This window comes from Schistocerca americana, chromosome 8, assembly GCF_021461395.2.
Source record: "Schistocerca americana isolate TAMUIC-IGC-003095 chromosome 8, iqSchAmer2.1, whole genome shotgun sequence".
NCBI lineage: Eukaryota > Metazoa > Arthropoda > Insecta > Orthoptera > Acrididae > Schistocerca > Schistocerca americana.
In genome coordinates, this window is record NC_060126.1 from 367,935,740 (window position 1) to 367,959,380 (window position 23,641).

At 40.5% G+C, this 23,641-nt stretch overlaps 2 protein-coding genes across 2 annotated transcripts in view; one reads left to right on the forward strand and one right to left on the reverse strand.

Annotated features, from left to right (window-relative positions):
* Positions 1-6,941, reverse strand: part of LOC124545075 (protein unc-119 homolog B) — a 52,979-nt gene extending 46,038 nt beyond the window's left edge. The window contains exons 1-3 of the mRNA XM_047123884.1: positions 6,631-6,941; positions 6,424-6,504; positions 6,059-6,172 (exon numbers count right to left, since the gene is read on the reverse strand). Of these exons, the coding sequence (XP_046979840.1) occupies positions 6,059-6,172; positions 6,424-6,504; positions 6,631-6,727 (292 nt within the window). The 5' untranslated portion in view covers positions 6,728-6,941. The remainder of the gene's footprint in view (positions 1-6,058; positions 6,173-6,423; positions 6,505-6,630) is intronic.
* Positions 6,942-7,139: 198 nt separating this feature from the next.
* On the forward strand, positions 7,140-23,253 carry LOC124545074 (condensin-2 complex subunit H2-like). Its single transcript, XM_047123883.1, has 2 exons — positions 7,140-9,805; positions 22,100-23,253. The coding sequence occupies exon 1, from the start codon at positions 7,273-7,275 to the stop codon at positions 9,007-9,009; it is 1,737 nt and encodes a 578-aa protein (XP_046979839.1). The 5' UTR covers positions 7,140-7,272; the 3' UTR covers positions 9,010-9,805; positions 22,100-23,253.
* The last annotated feature ends 388 nt before the right edge of the window (positions 23,254-23,641 follow it).

A 23,641-nucleotide genomic window follows, 5' to 3' on the forward strand; every position in this document is an offset into this window, starting at 1 on the left:
CCTTTATGTTTTCACTTCGCTATCACCTCAGAAACAGAGGACCTAGGGATGTTTAGGAGTGTGAAAACCTTGCCTACAGGTGTATGACAAGTGACACCCAATCACCTAACCACGTTCAAAGTCCGTAAGTTCTGCAGAGTGCCCCATTCTGCTCTCTCATGATGTCTAATGACTACTGAGATCGTGACTTTGTGAGTACCTGGCAGTAGGTGGCAGCACAATGCACCTAATATGAGAAACGTATGTTTTTGGGGGTGTCTGGATACTTTTGATCACATAGTGTATTTCCATCATGACAACTTCATTTATAAGACCATCCAGTTCACTAAATAATTAGAGAAATATAATTGCCTGCTGTCCTTGGCTCTTTTGATAAGACAGAAGAATGTTGGCTGATATTTTGATAAGACAGATGAATGACGACGGTTCTATGGGGCATTCAGTTTCTTGTAAGACCACACACATCCACTAGTATTTACAAGCAAACTATGACAGGAAGTGTACGCGGACAAGCAAAAAAAATTCCTGGATTTCCCGGTTAAAAATACACATTCTCCCGGGTGAAGACGCACTTTTTCTCTGTTAACTGACATATTTTCTCTAGGAACTGAATAACTTAGCAATCCTTTGAATGTTTATGGTTTTATACATGGGCGTAGAATTTCCCTGTAATTTATAAAACGAAACTCACGGAAGAAAACACGTTTTGGAAAGATCTTTGATGTGCAGCAAAATGTATAGTGCATATTTTCGTATTACAAAAGAATGAATTCAAATTCCACCAAACACCGCATAATACTTTCCAAAGCATTGAAAATTGAAATCGAGATTGTGATGCGCTTTGTAAGCCAGTCATAGGTCATGTCACGTGATCTCGCCAGCCGATGACAGCAGATATTCAGAGCTTAGGACACATGATGTAGTCAGCCAATGGCAACATCACTGTTAACTAGCGTGAACACACAAACAGTGACAGTGACAGTTAACAGTTTAAATTAATATACACAGTGTTGCTACAAGAAAAGCAAACCTTTCACGTATAATGTTGATCTTTTATGCGCGTGTTACACTAAGACATATCACACAAATAAGACAGTAAAATTTTTAACGACATAAATGTCTGAACTTCTGGGCCTGAAATTCTTCTAAATGGCTTGTCATCAGTTGATTTCTAAACAAGAGTCAAACGATCTGTGGTTTAAGAAATTCATCGTACAATCTCGCACATAGTTCAACTTGCGTTAAAGGAGATTTATTTTGAAAGGGACGCTTTTCAAACCACCATTCGCAATATTTTCCCGCGACCTGTTAGAAAGAGGTTCGTTTCAGCAGCTGCCAGAGAGCACCAGGTAAGAGGTGCCACCGCGCTTGCGTAGCTATGACGACTTAGGAGGCCCGTAATGTTCATACGTGTAAAACATTAAAAGATCTTACATTGTCATAAAAGAAACAAGACATCAGAGGATATTCCGAGAGCATCGGAATTTCGTGAATCATACTAAAATGTACACATTTAAAGTCCACATTCGTATGTCCAAATTCCCAATGAAGTAGGCCTCGACCTGATATTAAGCTTTTCAATGTGGTTTTCAGATGTAAATTTTCTTGGAGTACCAGTACTGTGTTATCTCATGTTTGTTTCTTTATTATGGCATAATGCGATGCGTGCTAGGAGTGAAAACGTGCACTTGAAATGCAGCCAATAGTTGAAATTAGCCAATAGTGTGGAATTACACTTCGTTTCAAATATATTGACTGCCTCAGCGGAAAAGATTAATAAAACGAAATTTCTTTAGCAAACCGACAAAAATTACTTCATTGTTCTACCAGGAGATTAATGCTTGGCCGTCAGAAATGTGGAAATAAAATAAAATCTGAAACTAATCACATATTTTTGCCTTCCGTAATCACGTGAATGTATTTTAATTCACTTGATAGCTCCCGGCCACAGAAATCAGTTTTGTTTTCATTTGACGTGAGAGCAGTGAAGGAAGAGGAAACAGCAAAATCACTAAATGTAAACACAGGTCACATGGAGACTACCCACTTCCCCACTGTACTCAAGACTGCTCCGCGCATTAGCCCCGGATCTACGATACTACCAAACCGGAGCAACACTCCACCCTCCCATAAGCGTTTGAGATAGGGAGTGAAAAATTTCTAAAAAAATTGAATTTTCAAAAATATGTTCATTTTGTAGCGCACATCTTTCTGAATAGTCTGATGCGTAAAACATTTGTGTTCGAGGAAATTTAAGACATGTTATTTGGTCTTAAGTGTGCCAAAGTGCGGTGCCACACCTCTGCACACAGCATTCAAAAATGTGTGTGAAATCTTATGGGACTTAACTGCTAAGATCATCAGTTCCTAAGCTTGCACACTACTTAACCTAAATTATCCTAAGGACAAACACACACACTCATGCCCGAGGGAGGACTCGAACCTCCGCCTGGAACAGCCGCGTAGTCCAAATGCAGTGCCTTAGACCGCTCGGCTTATCACACAGCATTCTTCTATCACACGTCACTGTATTTCGTTCTGTGGAATTGAAACGTGTATATTTTGTAATGGATGCCATCAAACTGTATTCAGAACAGTGGAAAGTAAAATGTCGTACGGTGCCTTTCCTGCTAGATGTAGATGCTTCCAGTCGGCCGGTTTGACAACCTGCCCCACCCCCTTTTTTTAAGCTCTCTGTTAATACTGGATGGGGTTATTTGTAAACAAAAACTCTTCAGAAAATTTGCACTCTTAATTCCCTATTAACTTCTGTGGTTCATCAGCAAGAATGCTGCCACCAGGTAGTGTGGTCTGTTTGTCAACTTGATTATGTTGCACGTACATAATACTCACAGCCCACCATACACCGTGGAACGGAGGACATCTTTGTCAGTCTTCAGTAGCTCGCCTGAGAATAACATGCAAGCTACCCAGTCAAAATATCGTGGAGTGTAGTTGATGACCGACTGCAAGCCCGAAATTTCTTTAAACACTACTGTGGTGTCTTGAGGGAGGAGGGGAGGGGGAGTTAGATCCATTATTCGAAGGGTGCAAAACGTGCTCTTCTGTGCTGCAGTCTCATTGTAACAGTACGAGTGTCCTGAGTAGTTTTCTATTTTCGAGAGTTTACAGAACTTACAGACAAGATGCATGGGCCATGGGTTGTTGGGTACATGTGTGTGAGTGGGTTTGGGTTTTCATGTACATTCTTTTTTGTTCAGTTTTATATTAGTAATTAAGTTACTATTTTGTATTTTAAATTTAGTGTTTTTGTTTCTTTTTTGTATTGGTTTGCTCAATGGCGTGGCAGCAATTTGATGGATTGCTATGTTTTCTGAGTACTATGTGTGTAGGTTATTTTAGTTCTCGTAGGTTTGAAGGGGAAGGATTGTATTTCTTTCGTGCACAGTTCCGGGTTTTCTGTTTTGTTTTGGAATAAGCAACTATGACATTGTGGTAGCTATTTTAGAATATGTTTATGTTGTATTTTAGGGCGCGTGGTGATGTTACTGTTCAAAGCAAGTATGTGGTATTGTAGTCTCTGGTTTATCTATTTGGCCTACCACCAACAGCCTCAGGCTCTGGTTTATCTAACAGTCTTTACATATGACCGGAATTTATTTGGGTTTTGAGAGAGATCTTTTGACAGTACTCTGCTACAGAAGATGATGAAGGTTTGAAGCATTGCCATCATAACTGACAAATTTATGTCATTCAACATCTCTGTACCTACAGCCATATGCTTGGTTTTGTGCCTGTTACACGGCGGTCTTTGTTTCTTTAGAAGTTTCTTTACAGCGACTATATACCAGGGAGGATCCATCCCATTATGAACTGTTTTACTAAGTATACGTCTATCTAGTATGTTTTGTTTTAGGACACAAAAACAATTGAGGGCACACACGCCCATGTCATAAGTGTAGAACACTTATATGAAAAAGAAGTTAAAAGCAACTACATAGTAAGGCCAATTGATGGAACGAAAGAGCGCTAAGAATAAAACTTCCTCTTGGAGAAAGGTCCACAAAAACGCCAATATGTGGTCAACTATTCTTTTACACTTGACCCACAGTTGTTCTACATGCTGCTGTCTAGAGATATTCCTCTTTTGAGATGTGAGCCAAGTGCATGTTAACCAAACTTACTAAATATGTAAATCTTCATACTTCTTTTAATTTGCTTAGTACTTTTGGAAATCATTGTTTTTAAAACTGTCTCATGTTCACTGATGGAAAATCCAGAAGGGAATAATGACTATATGAAAATGATAAGACTGCTACTCACCATATAGTGGAGATGTTGAATCACAGACAAAAAAAAGATTACTAAACATGTAAACTTCCTGCCAGGAAGCATTTTTCTGTAATAGACAAAACACACACACACACACACACACACACACACACACACACGGCCACGACCACTGTTTCTGGCAGCTGAGCCCACACTGTGAGCAACTCAGCATGAAGGAGAAAAGCAATCTGGGTGGTGGGAGCAAGGAAGAGACTGGGATGGGGTGGGGAGGGAGAGCACGGTACGGTAAAGTGCTGTTTGTCAGAGCATACAGGAATGAAGTGGAGAGAGGTACAGGAGCTAGATGCAGTCAGGAGGGGAAAAAGAGGGGGGAGGGGGCGTTGGAACAGTAAAGGAGAGAAGCAAGAAGGCTGTGGGTGCAATTGTGGAACAAAAGGCGGTGGAGTGGGGACAGGAAATGGATAGGTGGGTGAATGACAATGATTAACAAAGGCAGAGGCCGGATGGATCATTATTCTGTCTAACCTCTTGACTTAACCTAGCAGATGTACCCTCTCTCCATCTCCTATCTGTGCACACTCTCAAACAGCACTTTACTGTCCCCCAACTGACCCTGCTCCCCCCCCCCCCCCTACCCCAAAGGCCCCAACCTCCTCTTTACCCACACCACCAAGATTGCTTCTCTCATCACATACACTTGCTTGCAGTCTGGTTTCAGCAGCAAGAGACAGTTGTCATGCGTGTGTGAGCTGTGTTTATGTGAATGCTTCCATATGTTGTCTATTTCAGGAGAAGGTCTTCTGGTCGAAAGCTTAAATATTTAGTAGTCTTTTTGTTGCGCCTGTCTGCAACTCAATATCTCCACTATAAGGTGAGTTGCAATCTATACTTTTCATTATACTGTCATGTTCAATGACGTTAGTTTCAACCTGGACATTCTCAAAGAAGTACATCTATTTGTTGCTGCTAAATCCAATAAATTTCCATCATTAATGAGTTTCCAAACTACCTGTTCTAGGTAGCTTTCAGAGAAAGCATTTGGTATTATTTCTGCAGGCCTTGTAACATCAACTAAATTTACAAAAATTACAATTTCTCAACTGATTGGTGGATGATTAAGTTTCCCCCAATAAAGAGGGAATATCAATACGAGTCATCAACTCTGACCAGTTACATGAGAAACACTTGACAAACACTGTAACACCACGGGGACTATAATGTGAAAACAGTGGTTTTTTTTTTTTTTTTTTTTTTTTTTTTTTTAAAAAATGAGCTAAGCTATGGACCAGTCTGTCACCATAGCCAGATTTTTTTTTTTTTTTTTTTTTTTTTTTTTCACATTCGTGGGTTCACCACCTCACAACCAAACTGTCGTCTGCCAAACTGCTTTTCATGTTTTTTACTTTAACATTTGCGCATTTGTCTTGACCCATTTCCCCATGGGACAACTGTATGATTGGGGAACAAATATACTGGCTAAGGCTTCCTCTGAAATTATCAGTTATATGTGAGAGTGGGTGTGGTGGTCGATCAAAGTTGTAATACTGGGTTTTGCCAAAACAAGCTCGTGTGGAGCTTCAATACCTATCTCAGTGCATCTGAGTTTCTTGTCTACTGCGACTTTTCATGCAGAAAATCTGGGTACAAATGCCGGTCTGGCAGCATTTATCATTAGTAACATATTCATTTCACTACATACGTTACAATGTCCTTGCATAATAAGCATCCAGGACATTCCAATTACCTAAGAACTTAATCTGCATTATTACACAGCATTCTGAACATCTGACCTTTTTTTTCTTACCTGCAGCTGGTGGTTTTGCAATTTCAAACAACACAGTCCCAGTTTCCAGATCTCTTATCTTGAACCGAGTAAAGTCTATGTCGTAGATATTTGCCTCTGGAGAACACAAGTAATCTGTAGAAATATATACATATTTTAACAAATGATGCCCATCTCTGTCTACACACACACACACACACACACACACACACACACAAATTGTTTTGACACAGTGATAATGAACATACTATAGCAGACACTACATCTATATCGGAGCATATGGAAAACTTTTTTAAACATGTAGTTCTATTCAGAAAGTTATTTATCCTATTGATTATACTTGACCTCAAATGGTGTCAAAAACGTTTCAAATGTCTGAAACTCACTTTCTGTTATTTTAGGAAGTCTCAGTACGTCTTCCGGCGAAGCATATCCCTTCTTAATAATGGTTTCTTCAGTAACGGGCTCTGTTGAAATTCAATTTTATTTATTGTCAATTGTTAATAAAAATAAATGTCATTACGTTTCTGCAAAGGTTTCATTATTAAATACAACTATATGATAATTATAGGTGAATTAAGATTTTTATTTACCAGAATCTAATATTACAGCTTCTTTGCAAGCCTTTGCCTGTCTAACGCTAACATTTGCACTTAGGTTTCCAGTCTTCTTGTGCACGGCACTGCTCATTCTTTCATTCCTTTACTCCGAAGGAAAAACGTGTTGACCTTTTTAAGACTGTTCCATCAGCGCAAGCAGAATACTGAATACTCTCCCCGATGAAAAAAATAATTAAGTTCTCTCAATCACAAACTTGTAACACAACTGAATTCCACCACAATGCAATACACCGCCTTCTCTTTGGTATTCCTGACCGTTGCTGAAAATGTGTATGCATAATTATATGTCATTTCTCGCAACAATAACTAACGGAGCAAAGAAACTCGTCAGAAATGTTATTTGATTATTATACTCTGACCAAAATGAACGGAATATTCCTAGTCATGCATGATTTGACCAGAATTCACTATGTAATTAGAAGGCGCTGGTATTGGCCTTTTGAGTTGAGAGACATATCTTTTGCTGAAATGCATTGCAATTGTCTTCGCCGGAGGTGTTGTGTGATTGTATTTTATATGTGATTTGTGATTTTTACTGTGAATGAATGTTTGTTTGGTGCTGTGATTGCTTGGAATGTGAGTGTATTTGTTTTCATATAGCACTCAGGTAACATTATGGCTGGAGCATCTTATACTCAAGAAGACGGCGCGCTTGAAGACTGTGTTCTTTCTGTGTTACTTAACCCTATTCGTGATCTGACAGAGAATTGGGAAATTAATTTGGCACGATACCTTCAGGAATACCATGACTTGCTGGTTGAAAATAGTTTAAATGCTCAGGAAATTCTTAGTGCCATCAATTTTGCGAAAGCTGCACTCGTCATTCAAAAATCTGCTGACATTTATGGGAAGAAAGTGGATTACTTGTGGCAGATATTGCATAATGTTTTAGATACCATTAGGAACCAGAGAAATGAAACTGACCCTGCAAAACCTGGTGCACCAACGAAGAAAGGCAAGGAGGTGAAGGACAATGCCCATGTTTCTACAGAATTCTGTTCTTTAGATGATGAATATGGCGCTTCTGCTGGGGACATAAACATACAAGCACGCGAGACACGCAGTAAGGTCAAGCTACTTCCCGTATACAATCCGCAGCTAGATTCCTTTCTGAGTGTAAAGAAAATAGAACTTTATGGGCAGAGGGGTAACGCAGTCGGTAATAAATATGATTTCAGAGTCAATAAATACCTGTCATCCACTGGACTGTTAATTAGTGAACCAGAATTAAACCAGTGTTCAGGCGCACTAGAATATGATTACGATGAGTTATCAAGCCCTTCACCGGAACCTGCAATTGAACAACATGAAACTATTCCAATGGAAATTGATCCAGAGCCTGTCGAAAATTGTGCCATCGAAGTATGCACACTAGCAGCCACACCAAGTCGAGAAGAAATAGTTGAAGTTGCAACAGATCAAGAGCATGAGAAGAACAAAGCAGAAAATTCTAGGAAAAGGGGGACTGCAGAGGTTGTTAATGAGAATCGTACTGGATGGGATAGCATTGTGCAAAAAGATGAGAGAGAAAGAGAACTACAACCAAGACCTACAGTTCATATGCCATCTGCCACTGAGTACATTTCATCTGTATTGCAAAAGAGACCACCTGCTGACAATAACGCAGGTATGGAAAGAAACAAAAGACCACCTAGTTTTTTGTCATTTTTTGCAAAGGATATAATTTCGAAAGGGAAGAAAAAAGTATGTTACTTAGCCTTTCAAGAATATTGCTGTTTACCGGAGCAGAAACGGTCTAAAGAATCAGTCGAATTAAATCTAGACGATGTTATGAGGGACGTGGCTAGCGAATTTGGCGAAGAAGACTTTTGCGGATTTGAAGAGCCTGTGATTCTTGAAAACGAGGACGACGTTAATTTCGAAGCGAATGAGGTCGATGAACTGCCACTACTCGAATGTTTACCTCCACCATCCGACGTGCCTGCACCAAGTTACGCGGAATTTGTTAGAGAGGCAATTGTCGTTCCAGCAGTAACAGCAGAGGTCGCTGAAAGTATAACACAGATTGTAAATGAATGGCATGATTCCATAAGACATATTTTGAAGGCATCACAGGAAAGAGGTCATTTTAATATTCATAAATATTGTGATTTAGTGCTTTCTCGATTCCCACATACGGAGGAACACCCAGTTTTGCCTTTCAGTGATATAGTGGGAAATGAACCAGTCGAAAATGTTTCGCGTTATTTCCTGGCAACTCTTATGCTTGCCAATGCGTATAATGTGGAAATAATAAGGACCATAGACGACCCTCTAGCAATGGACTGTATGAGCGCCAAGCTTCTTACGAGAGTAAGAGATAATGAACTCTTGAAAGAGATGTACGAGTGAATTCATCCCTTTACAAATGATTCTCAAGGTGACATTCTGATTTCCATTTTAATGTCTAGATTCATCAGAACTTCACCTCAGGAACGGTAGTTATTCTGGCGCATAAATTTGTTTTTACAAACACGTTAATTGTTTGTAATACTGTACCAAACTGAAAAAGGTGTCATAAAATCGTGTTGAAGTAATTTATTTTTAGAGTTTTTCTTTTTAAATTTGAAATGAGCCTGTCGGTTATGTGAATGTAAGTTCGTTACGTCACACGGGCTGTGCGCATGCGCCAGCTAGCGGCTTCTACCGCTCTGTGTGTAACATTCGCGCCAAAATAGTTATCTGGCTAGGCGTTGTACGTGTGGATTACTGTTCTGAACATGCCGGCGAGAAAAGGAAAACGCTCAGCTACGAAGACGCCCGCCGCAGAAGCAGCTAAAACGGCAGAATCTACAGATGCAGAACAAAAAAAGCCTCGTAGAAGTCCTAAAAAGTCTCAAGCCCAGCCTGCATCACAAAACGTGGAGGAGGCTAAAACTGCAACTACGTTAGAGGAGGGCGAACCTGCACCTAAGAGGGCCAGAGGCAAGCAGAAGGATAAAACTGATGTTGCAGATGGCCAAGAATCGAAGAACACTCCCGAAAAACGCGGAAGAGGTAAAACTGAGTCACCAAATAAACCAAAATCTGGTGGTGAGGCACGTAAGTCAGTAGCGAAGAAAGGATCGCCACGAGTTGCAGCAAAACCTAAACGAGGCGCGAAAGCCCGGAAATCTGGTGGAAAAACTGCCTCTGCAAAGCGCAAGTGGTAAGCATTTTAATTTTCTATATTATATGCAATTATTATGTTGGTGTATATATGTTTAGGAAAGGAATGTGGACTAGAAATAAGTTTTCCGCTGTTTCAAAAATTAATGTGCGCGTAGATTATTGTGAATAAAGCAGCGTATTTTAACAATAAAATTTACTTTTTTATGTATATTATGAAAAATGTTTGTCCGAAATTTTACCGCGCATCAGAAGCTCAAAATTGTATCTGCATAAACACCATAATGGTAACCGAGTAATGACCACTATTTGATGTGTTCTCGGGTGCTACGGTAATGGGTAAAGGTTTTCGAATGAAAGGTGTTCAAATTAATAATATGCAAATACACGGTTTTATAAAGAAATTCAATTGTGAAATTTTTGGATGTGTCTATTGAACGGCAACAATTATTGTCAGTTTTCGGTACAAGTTTTCAATTTGTATTCAAAACTATTTTTCACAGATAGGTATTTTGTGCTCTACACATTAAATTTAATATTTACTTGTAGTGATGTTATATAGCTTACTACCATAATTAATCATTCCAGTTGCCCATACAAGCAGTTCTTTTCTTCTCTCTCTTTGTTGTACAATAATATGTAGCACTTCTATTCAAATAAAATTTCATTTAAACTTTTGCAGTCTGTAGTTTTGGATGTCCTCTGTGTATATGGAGTGCTAACAATGAGTGATAGGAACAGGATAATAAATGCATTGAACTTAGTGTGAATGAGTGCATAAAAGTTTTGGGGTTAGAGGAGAAGTGGACTCTGGAAAGTGAACTTCAGGGAACAATTTTATTGTCACGATAGATGCCCTGGGGTTAAGTACTATTTATTTGTGACGTCCTGACAACTCTGGATCAGCACAATCTGTAGGCTTTGTTGTGGTGTCTGCTACTGATGTTACCAAGTTATAATAAGTACAGTACCTGTTAATATGGTAGTTATTATGAAGTGATTGTCATCTTGTCACTGTGCCAAAGAAGTAAGCATCTATGTTGTGCCAACACCACATGGTGAAAGCTTGTCCCACCTACACTGCCACTCACTCTGCAACTGTAAATGTGTTGGTGACTGATAAGTGGAGCTTGCCTGCTGCATTGTACTGAAACCTCGGTCAGAATTTAATAGATAAATATTGGATTTTAATAATGTTTAACCACATAGATAAGTAAAAAATTCCGTCCTTTGCAAATGGAATTTATTTTACGTATGTGGTAAATATATTTGCAGTAGCTGCTGACAGAGTGGCTGAAAATATTTGCAATATTACAGTGTAGTTATTTGTGGTAATGAAGCAGTTCTTCATACCAGAAATGGACATATAATGCAGGTAATGCAGTAGAAATGATAGCTATAACAGTTTTGGGGGTAGCTGTGAATTATGTGCTATGTCCATAGTTTTTAGAAGACAGATTTGTTACAATTAAACTGGATCAGATGATACATTGTTGTCATTGGTAGAGGGATTGGTGATGCTGTTCCACCCCCTCCCCCCCAAACTGCTAATTTGTTGGATGATACTCTCACCTATTCTGAAAATCTCTCACCTGACACCCCCCCTTTTTCCATGGCTATTTTATCATCTGTGGTGAACACTGCTCATGTTTTAGTGGAATTAGGGCACAACAGTGAAGTGAATTTTACAAAGTAGTGTAGTATTTGTTGTCTTTCTGGAAAGTAGAGGAAACTTCAGGTTAGCCTTTTCAGTTCTGTCAGCAGTGTAAATATGCGTGTTCAATACAATCATTGTGACTAGTGGTGTCAGTCAGACTGTAGAATCTTCTTTCCATCACATACTCAATTTAGATTAATTGCCTGTATCGCCACCTCATCCATGAGAATTCAGAAATTAGTTTGGAAGTATGCATGGAATAACTTTATTGTGCTGTATATGTCATTCTATATAATGTCTTCCAAGCAATCCGGGAGGTTAATGTAACTTCATTTATTTGTTCACATTAGTGAGGTAAGTAATTGTATTAAATGTCTTTGAAGTTATGATGATTTTAAGACAGATGGCACACAATGTCGCTCTTTACATTTTGTGTATAAATCAAAATCTGTTTTAGTCTGTCATGAAATGAATGTGGAATTTGGTGGTTAGATACTCCAAAGTGTCAGGATTGAAACAGAGTAACCTATTATCTGTAAGTTAACTAACCAATGCAGCAGAAAAGAATTTTGAAGAAAAATTGTTACTTTGGACACAAGGGAACCGGTATAATCTTTTCTCCCAAAACACAGCATGGTAATGCAAAATTAGTGGGTAGTGAATTTTTATGTCATTAGTTATTGAGTACTGATTTGTTTTTTATTTTAGTATTGTTGGTTTGTCCTGTTAATTATGCATGTGATGTGGTTTTTTAATTAATTTACTAGTAATTTGTTGGTTGCTGCTGTAGGTGACAATATAGTGTCTACAATTAAATTTCTCCAGTTATAAGGCCTCTTTGCGGAATGTGTGAAATGTCAGCACTGTGCGGAATTTATAAAACCTAGCAGCATCTGTGTACATAATTTTTCTTGCTACATGGGTATCGAAGTTTATGTTGGAGTAGTTTTTTATGATTTGTGGTTTGTGTTGGTTATTGAAGTTCCAATTTGGTAGTTTGTAGGTGTCTGCTATGTTGCAGTTATTTTGTTCTCATTAGGTTTTGATAATAGAAGTATCTTCTTAATAGACATTAAGTTGAGGAGTGCCCATGACTGTAATTTCTAGGTTAAGGTTTATTGATTAGTAAAATCCCATCATCAACAACAAATTTTTATTTTTTCATTGATGTCCAACGGGGTTTGGAGCTACATATTCAAGGACTGTGTGGCTTTGATGGACATCAATATATGCTACAGTCTTCACCTAATAGTAACAAAATGACACTGTTGTTATAAACCATACCTCAGGTGGGTTTTGTTGTGTCTAGACAAGACAGCCTAGACACAATGAGAGGAAGCCGAAAGGCACGCGCTTAAACTCACGCAGGCTGGCGTGAGGTCTGAAACAGGATATGTAATGAATGCTATAAAGAAAAGTACGTAGCTGCTGGAATACTTAACTTTAATCCACAATTGGTGAACATTGGTCTTGTTGACACAGTATTATCATCTCAATATAACTTGGTGATGGCGTCTTGCTAGGTCGTAGCAATTGACTTAGCTGAAGGCTATGCTAACTATCGTCTCGGCAAATGAGAGCGTATTTGTCAGTCATCCATCTCTGGCAAAGTCGGCTGTACAACTGGGGCGAGTGCTAGGACGTCTCTCTAGATCTGCCGTGTGGTGGCGCTCGGTCTGCAATTGCTGACAGTGGCGATATGCGGGTCCGACGTATACTACCGGACCGCGGCCGATTTAAAGGCTACCACCTAGCAAGTGTGGTGTCTGGCAGTGACACCACAGGTTTAATCAGGAAATGCTAAAGAACAGTGAGAAATAAAGTTAAGTCTTTATCTAAGTTTGGCCACAACTTTTGTTTTCTGGATTGCTGAAAAACTTTCACATTTTCAGACTACTGTATTCAACATATGTATGATATTACTTGTGTTACAGCGATAGTATGGAATAATGGGTTTGCTACCATACCATGTAAATGGTAATAATAGTAAATTCAAACTGGCATTTTCTCATTAATCCCACATTAGGCATACTCTGCTGAAATATAACAACTGTGTAGCTTTGTTACTATTGGGTGAAAATAGAAGCGGATGAAATGCCCATTATAGCCATATAATCCTTGTGTTGTAGTTCAGAAACACTTTGGATGCAATTAAAAAATGAAAATTTGTGATTGGTGACAATATTATTGATCAGTAATCATTAACTCAGTTCCGCTATTTGTGGGTTCTTGATACTGGGGGCTTCCTTGGATCTATATACATCAAGTGAACTTAGAACACTTGTTTGTATGGTTGAGTTGGGTGGGTGGTGTTATTGCTGTCTTGGTTTGAGCTACGTAGTTGAGTGAAGTGATATCGGTATTTATGGTTCTATGTGGGGGTAGAGGGTGTCAGGTATTGCTGCTTTCGTATCGGTTACGTAGGTCAAATGAAGTATTAGATTCCAGTTGTGTTGGTTTTTGTTCAGTTTATTCTTGAGGATTTCATATGTTTCTTTTCAGTTTTGTTTGTTTTTGGAATAGTGATGTCACTCTTACTGATGTATACTTAATATGCCTGCACCTTAACAACAACAACAACCCCCTCCCCCCACAGTTGTCCCATCAGTTTAATTTTTTTGCCGGAGGGAAATATTCCACATTGTTGTTTAAATATTTGTTCATTGTGTGTGTGCTGAAATTAGGGGTGTCCAACATCTTGATGACACAACAGGTGAAAGCAGACAGGTACGAGGGTCACTCCAAAAGAAATGCACACTATTTTTTTTTTTTTTTTTACTCCATCTTTTATTCTACATGTTTGAAAGTTTTTCAGTGTATAGATATACCCTTTAGGAACAATATTTTCATTTCTCCGCATAATTTCGATCCCTCTCAACTGCCTTACACCATCATGGAATCAGCGCCTGTATATGCGCACAATAAAATTCTGGACCAACCTGTTGGAGCCACTGTTTGGCAGTGTGCACAAGGGAGTCATCATCTTCAAACCTTGTTCCACGAAGAGAGTCTTCCCAGTTTCCCAAAGAGATGATAGTCACATGGTGCCAGGTCAGGACTGTAAGGCCGGTGTACATGTTGTCCAACCGAGTTTTGTGGTCGCTTCCATAGTTTTTTGACTGACATGTGACCGTACATTGTCGTGCAACAGCAAAACATCCTGCTTTTGCCGATGTGGTCGAACACGACTCAGTCGAGCTTGAAGTTTCTTCAGTGTCGTCACATATGCATCAGAATTTATGGTGGTTCCACTTGGCATGATGTCCACAAGCAAGAGTCCTTCGGAATTGAAAAACACCGTAGACATAACTTTTCCAGCAGAAGGTGTGGTTTTGAATAAAGGATATGGATAGTGGGAGAGAAGGGTGCTGTCTGGTGGGACGGGCAGGGACTAGGCTGTCAGGTGGGGCTTCAGGAGGTGCGGGGGAGACTGGGGAGTGGAAAAAGAGGAGCAGTTAAGGGAAAAGCATGGAAACTGTTGGGTGGAGGGTGTGGGGATAGTAGATTACTGTAGGTTGGGCCGGGATAATTTTGAGCATGGAGAAAGTGTTGTAAGGATGATTCCCGTCTGTGCATTTTAGAAAAGCTGGTGGTGGAGGAGGGAATATCCAGGTGGGCCAGGTTGTGAAGCAGCCATTGAAGTCGAAATTGTACCACAGGGTGGTCTGCTTTGCTGTTGGCCACAGTTTGGCAGTGGTGAGGCTGTCGTGGGTATCGTGGCCCTGAGTGTAGACCTGGGCTCAGGCCAAGACTCCCTATCCTATTCCTGAACAATATCAACACCTTCTCTCCCATCCACTTCATCTGGCTGTCCTGAACCGAGCATGCCACCTTCCTAGGCATTGACCTCTTCCTATCTGATGGCTCCATCCACAAGCGTTTCCACGTCAAAACCACAAACAGTACCTACATTTTGACAGCTGCTATCCTTCATCAAAAATCCCTCCTACATATCCTTGCCACCTGGGAATGGTGTAATCGCAGTGACCAGAACTCCCTTTCGCATTACGCTGAAGGTCTTGCCAAGGTTCACAGGCAAGCACTATCTCTTTGGACCTAGTCTGCAGACATCTTCTATGCAAATTCTCCACACACCTCCAATTCTCCCACAACCAGTCCAAGAGCTGATCACAGAAGAGTACCGCATTTGTCACCCGAATAGGCCCGAGGTATTCCTGTCTGTAGTACTTGCTTACTTACTGCTCGGCGCTACAGCCCTAGAAGGGCCTTGGCCTGCATCAAAATATCCTGCCATTCTATATGATCCATGGCTTTCCGTCTCCATCCTCTGACACCCAGCTTTTTTATGTCTTTTTCAAGTCATTCCACTCATCTCTTTCTGGGGCGTCCCCTCCGCCGTCGGCCTCCAGCCTTGCCATCAAAAATCCTCTTACATGCTCTGTCTTCTTCCATTCTGGCAACATGCCCTGCCCACTGCAATCTTCTTATTTCAATGGTAGTAACAATATCAGGTTCTTCAACAAGGTGTTGTAGTTCTGCATTCGTACGAATACACCAACCTTCTTGCTCATATACTGGGCCATATATTTTACGTTGCACCTTTCTCTTCCATATGCTAAGGATACTTTCCTCATTTACAGTCATGGTCCTTGTTTCGACACCATACATAACAACTGGTCTTATAATTGTTTTGTAATTGAGGATTTTGGATTTTCCTGATAGAAGCGAACTTCTAAGCATGGGTAATGCGGCAAAGTAGCATCTGTTACCTGCTGTTGTTCTGGCTTTCACCTCACTGCCAATGTCATTTGTGTCAGTGATAGCCAACCCAAGGTGCTTGAAGTCTCTCACCCTTTCAGACTCCCTGACGGCTATCCTGAGATTTGTTAGGTTTTGTTGGTTGGTTATTGCCATATACTTGGTCTTTTCGATGTTGACTGTCAGGCAAAGTTCCATTGCACCTTTTTCCAGTTGTTCATAGGCTTTGTCTAGCACAGCAAGGTTTCATGCGAGTAATGCCACATCGTCAGCATAGGCTAGGTACTGTAGTGAACGATTTAAGAAGGTTCCTCCTTTATTTAACTCTATCTGACTTTTTCTAGGCAAAGGTTGAATAGCAAAGAGGAGATATTGTCACCCTGTCTAAGTCCCTTCTTCATTTCCACTTCTCTGTTGATTTCGCCCTGTATTTTTACTTTACAGTTGGTTTCGCTGAGAGTCGTCATAGGAAGCTTAATGAGCCTCTTAGGTATTCCAGCCTTTTTGCAGTCTGAAGATGAGCTGTGCGTCAATTTAGAGCAGCATGGTGTACATTCCGTTTGCCGTGTCCACTGGGGTCAGAGGGATAATCAGGATGCCACTGGTGCTTTCATCTTGGCTTTTGACATTTCGATCCAAGGAGGTCATGATGATGGTCTACCGCTGTGATGTAAAGCTGTATACCCCTCCCCCAATGCGGTGCTTTAAATGCTGTAAGTTCAGCCACATGTCTTCCCGCTGTACACTCGGCATCACATGTCGAGATTGCGGACGTCCGTCACATCCCAATACTCCATGTGCCTCACCTCCCATGTGTGTCAACTGCGGAGAGCACCATTCGCTTTGCTCACCTGACTGCAGGAATCTCCAGAAAGAAAGGAAAATCATGGAGTTCAACACCCTTGACCGACTGGCCTACACTGGACCTAAGAGGAAATTTGAACACCTGTATGTATGTATGAGATTGTTTTACGCCCCTGCTACAACAGTTCTAGCCCCATCAGCTCTGCCAACACCAGACCATTGGGTGCCATAAGTCACCTTCTCAAGTCTGAGCAACGATCAAACGTGTTTGGGTACCAGATCCCAACAGGTGTTAACATAAACAGCATGTTATCTGCTGACGCGATTGCCGAGCACTGTGCTCGAGCCTCTGCATCAGAGAATTACCCCTAACCCCCCCCCCCCCCCCCCCCCCCCCCCCCCCCCCCCCCCAGCCTTTCGCACTCTCAAATGGCAGCTGGAAAAGAAAGTCCTCTCAATTACTACACGCCACAGTGAATCCTATAACGCCCCATTTACAGAGTGGGAGATCCGCAGTGCCCTTGCACGTTGCCTCGATGCACCTCATGAACAAGATCGGATCTAATTAGATGATTAAATACCTCTCATCTGACTACAAGTGACATGCCCTCGTCATCTTCAAGTGGATCAGGTGCAATGGCGTCTTTTCATCACAATGGTGGGAGAGCACCATCATTCCAGTGCTCAAACCCGGTAAGAATCCACTTAATGTGGATAGCTATTGGCCTATGAACCTCACCAACATTCTTTGTAAGCTGCTGGAATGTATGGTGTGTCAGCGGTTGTGTTGGGTCGGGTCCTGGAGTCATGTGACCTACTGGCTCCATGTCAGGGCGGCTTCCATCAAGTGTCACTCCACCACTGATAACCTTGTGTCCGTAGAGTCTGCCATCCAAACAGCCAATTCCAGATGCCAGCATCTGGTTGCCGTCTTTCATGATTTATAAAAACCAAGTTGACAAGGCCTGACGACATCATATCCTTGCCACATTATACAAGTGGCGTATCTGAGGCCCGCTCCCGATTTTTATCTAGAATTTCCTGTCGCTTCGTGCTTTCTGTGTCCAAGTTGGTGCTTCCCATAGATCCCCTCCATATCCAGGAGAGTGGGGTCCCGCAGGGTTCTGTATTGAGTGCCTCTCTCTTTTTAGTGGCTATTAGTGGTGTAGCAGCAGCTGTAGGGCCAGCCGTCTCACCTTCTGTGTATGCAGACGACTTCTGCATTTCATACTGCTCCACCAGTACTAGTGTTGCTGAGCGGCGCCTACAGGAATCCATCAACAAGGTGTAGTCATGGGCTCTAGCCCACAGTTTCCAGTTTTCGGTCGCAAAGTCATGTGTTATGCACTTCTGTCGGTGTCGAACCATTCATTTGGAACCAGAACTTCACCTTAATGACGATCCACTCACTGTAGTGGAGACATATTGATTCTTAGGACTGGTTTTCAATGCCAGATTGACTCGGCTTCCTCACCTTCAACAGCTAAGCGGAAGTGCTGGCAGCACCTCAATGCCCTCTGTCGCCTGAGCGACATCAACTGGGGTGTAGATCACTCAATGCTGCTACAGCTCCCTTGTTCAATCCTGCCTGGACTGTGGTAGTCTGGATTATGGTTCGGCAGCGCCCGCAGTGTTGCATTTGCTTGACACAGTGCACCACTATGGCGTTCACCTAGTGACAGGAGCTTTTAGGACGAGTCCGGTGACCAGTGTCCTTGTGGAAGCCGGAGTGCCTCCATTGCAGGTTAGGAGTGCACAACTGCTGGTCAGTTATGTAGCACAAGTTCGTAGTTCTTCTGCGCATCCAAATCACCGTCTTCTTTTCCACCCCTGGCAGTTCATCCCCCGCATAGGCGGCCCCGGTCAGGGTTTCCAATTGCAGTTCGTGTCCGATCCCTTCTGTCTGATCTGGAGTCCTTGCCTTTACCGCCTATACTTGAGGTCCAGTCACATACACCTGCATGGTGTACACGTGGACCGTGGCTTCGCCTCGACCTTTCATATGGCACTAAGGACGCAGTTAACCCTGTGGCTCTCCACTGTCCCTTCTTCTCGATTGTTGACAAGTACAAAGGCCATGAAGTGGTTTACACCGACGGCTTGATGGCTGATGCTCACGTCAGCTTCGTGTATTTCCATGGAGAACTTACTGAACAGCATTCCTTGCTCGGTGCCTGCATCGTTTTCACTGCCGAGCTGGTGGCTGTATCTCGTGCTCCTGAGCACATCCGTTCATGCCCTGGGGAGGCATTTCTTCTGTGCACTGACTCCTTGAGCAACCTACAAGCTGTCGACCATTGCTACCCTCATCATCCTTTGATAGTGACCATCCAGTAATCCATCTATGCCCTGGAACGGTCCAGTTATTCAGTGGTGTTTGTATGTACCTTAGCTCAAGTCGGAATCCCAGGCATCGAACTTGTAGACTGACTGGCCAAACAGGCTATGCGGAAACCGCTTATGGAAATCGGCTTCTCTGCAACTGACGTGTGTTCAGTATTACGCCGCAAGGTTTTGTGACTTTGGAAGATGAAATGGCATAGCCTCAGCATGCACAACAAACTGCATTCCATTAAGGAGACTATGAATGTGTGTCAGTCCTCCGTGCGGGCCTCTCGCGGGGACTCTGTGGTTCTCTGCCGACTCCGCATTGGCATCGCGTGGGTGGCACACGGCTACCTCCTGCGCCGTGATGACCCACCTCAGTGTTGGTGCGACGCCTGGCTGACAGTGGCCCATATCTTGGTGAGCTGTCCTTTGGCTGCCCTGCGATGTACTCTTCAGTTACCGGACTTGTTGCCATAAATTTTAACTGACAACACCTCATCGGCTGATTTAGTTTTATGTTTTATACGTGACGGTGGGCTTTATCATTCTATATATGTTTTAGCGCATGTCCTTTGTCCCTTTGTGTTCTCCACTCTAATGCTTTTAGGGTGGATGCTTTAACGTGTCACAGAGTAGCTGGCTCTCCCTTATTATTCTCATGGTCATATGTTCTCTTGTTTTTACCTCTTCTACCTGTTTCTCTATGGTTTTCTTTTCCTGTTTTTGTCCATAGTAGTGTGGGTTGTCCTGTTCTTCTGGTCCTTCCTTTTTCTTGTTATTGTGCTGTACGTCTCCTTTCTTTTCTTCTTTCCATTTTGTAATTATTTTACTGGGAACAAGGGACCTACGACCTCGCAGTTTGGTTCCTTCCCCCGCTCCCCTTTTAAACCAACCAGCCAACCATGCCAGCGTGCGCTGTGTTACGCATTAATGTAACGTATTACTTACAAATTTCTATTTAATAGTGTGTGTTCAGATGAATATGGATTGACAAGATAAATTCTTGTTTCCGACACAAGTATGTACCAGCACTCTAAGTTTTGACTTCACACTTAGTTCTTGTTTTTAGATATTAAAGTTTAGTCAGGTACTTCTGTGCAGTTTCAGTTTAAAATTAGTCTGTAGAAAATATACCTGTAATCCCAGTTACAGCGTGCATACTAATTCCTTGATTCACAGTGAAGTAGGCGTATCTGCTATTGTGGTTTTGATTGTAGTTTCTGGGATTTAATGTTCCTTGAGTATTTTCTCATGATCTATTATGTGATGCATAAGAGGAAATTAAAATGGATACTTGAAATTAACTGAACTGTCGAAATTAGACAACAGTGTGGAATGATACATTCAGTTTTAAATAAATAGACAGTATCTGAGCAAAGTAGTAGGCCATTTTAGTTGGTCAATTAACCCAAATATGTGGGAAAAATCAGATTTATAAAAGCAAAATATGTCATATTGACAAAACTCAGTTACAATGCTTACTTTGCTAACGACATCAAAACTGTCAAATCAGAGACTTAAAGTGAGTCACAAGAAGAAACACACAAATCTAATGTGACTGTGAATGTATTTAAATTCACTTCACAGCTGCTAAATTGCCACGTTGTGCATACGTGTAACTGTTGGAGATTGCTGCTCGAACAAACTTTGTAGCTTTATTTAAATAATTTTTTTACTAATAGATTGCAGTGGTAGGTGGCAGTGTTTCCATAGATGACTGGTAGGTTGCCTCTGCTGTTAGAGTAATTGAAATGTCAGCCATGAAGCATTTTAATAGAAGTTTAAATGGTTGGTCTATACACTTCATCAAAAAGTTGTTGCAGTTTGCTGGATAATAATCGTGATAAAGGTTTCCCCAAATTTGACTTAAACTTGCATGGAAATTTTTGAGTAACATGGACTAGAAATATTGCCAGTATGTTCAGTACAAAAAGTGATGCATCGGATATAAACATTCCCCGTATTGCTGCTGCTGCTGCTGCTATCCAATTTTAAACATTGTAGCCCATTGCCTAATTCCTCGTAATCCCCTCCCTCCCTTAAGCAGAAGTCTTGTACAGTTTAATTCCATTGCATAAGGAACATCTGTGAAAAATTTCATTTACCTTGAGATGATAAAGTGGGGACCACTGGATCATTTGTAACAGATGTCAGTTTTTAAAAATTATAGTAAAGAGTCATGTCACTGAGAAGGCAACAAATGAAGTATTTAAAAACACGCTGATGTGGTTCAAGGCAATTGGGATTATCACAATCTGTCAAAAGATTGGAAATTCTCTGAAAGCTATATAAATAGTCCACTTTGAACATTGAAGCAAGTAAAAATTTTTAAGGTTTTGGGAGTGCAGACAGATCATGAGTGTGGTTAAAAAACTAGAAAATAATGTGTTCTGCACATTTTCATTCGTAAGCGTGCGTGCGTGCGTGTACGAGCTGTTTTAATGTTAGTGTTTTACATTAATTTATTATTAACACTGCAATACAATAATATTTAAAGGTGTTGTGTAATTTCACTTCTCAAATGTTCATATTTGACTTTCTTCCCACATCCCAGAGATCTCTCGCTCCTGGAATCTGTACAGTGTAACTAATATACTGTAGTAGAAAAAACCTTCAGGTAACTCAAACACTAGATAGCTGAATGGTTTTGATTTTCATCTGTCGTAAGCTATGTTATTGGAAAGTGTGCAACTGTCAGTAATGATTTAAATAATAAATCTAATGTACTAGTTCAGACCCAATAGTGAGTATTTGCTTTAACTGTGTTGCACTGTCTTGTTTATTGTGTCTTTTATCATTACATGAGTGTTTTTACTTCTTTTTCAGATTTCACGTTGAATCATTATCCAAAAGTTATTAAGGCACACTTTTCCTGAAGGCGCGTGGATATTTCTATGATTGCAGAAAATTTTACAACTTCAGTAATATACAATATTACAGATGAACTTTTAGTACTAAAATATGTCTGTAAAGGACATAGTTCACTCTTTTTTATATAATTTGTGTATTTCATGATTGAGTGGCTTTTGTGTAATGGCCACACTTGAAACCATTTGTTACCAGAGTATGAAATAGTAGAAAAAACAAAAATGTAATATAGCGTATAAATAAGATGCAGCATACCTTCACTTTTTAATATTGATGATAGAAACAATATTTTGATATTAATGACATCTTACCTAGAGAGATTGTAATATATTTGCATGATAAATACAGCTGTACTGGCCTGAGTTTTATGTTTTAATCCAACTAACTTGTTGTGTAAGCATATGTTAAGCACAACGTAAATTTTTTTAAAAATATTTTGTTGTGAGAATTCCCCCTTGAGAAATTGAAAAATAACTTGTGGAACTTTATATATGTAACCATATGTATTTTACATGTATTTCACTTGTTTACATTTGAATGTAATGGTTGAGAAGAGTGTGTATATGGCTCGAGGGGGGGGGGCCACCTGCCTTGTTTGTTGCTGCACTGTTATCTTAATTCTGTGTCAACATGCTTGTTTCTTGTGATGTATTTTTTTTTTCCTTAGACAATAAATTACATTGTCTGCGCGCATTTACCACTTCACTATTTGTGTACAAAAGGTAAATAAACTACTGTCACGTATGTCTGTTGGAGTGGTACTTCACATTGTAGCATGTGTTAAGATGCGTCCACGCAATACATTTCTTTTTCAGCTTTTGACGTATGCATATATTTCAAACAGCACAACTACACATTTGTAATTTCCTGTAATGGATGCCATGCATAAAAGCCCATTGCTTTCCATGTTCGGTAGGAATCTGATGAACAGTTAAGCAATGAGAGGCAGCTGGGACCTGTGTGTTTCATTGTGTGTCGTGTTGAGTATATGCTTTATGGTGATTCATGTGCAATTGATTCCAAAGAAGCACCTTGAAATTTATAAATGGTTACATATGTAATGCCATTTGTAAAGATCGTTAAAATAAAAATTTGATGTAATGCCTTGAGAATCAAGTATTAAATTTAAAAAGGAAGTCATGTCATTGTAAAGAATGACATTGGTCACAAAGTAGGAAAATACAAGCAGCAGACCACACATTTGAGAAAAGTGCACATGAAAACTATGGACTAATATTCAATATTATGGCAACTTAACAGGACAACAGTTGAGTGTTACATCTGAACAAAAGAGAAAAGGTGGGATATATGGAGCTCCTCAGGAAAGTAGTAGAGATTTAAATGAAGGAAATTTAACAATGCAAAAAAAATACAGAATTGGGAAACACATCCTCCATTTCAGTGGATAGTAGGGTTTATGATATTACAGATTTGTTGAGTACAAAGATGTTCATCTGTATGTAATCACTTTTGGTTGAAGTTGTGGAAACAACTTTTTAT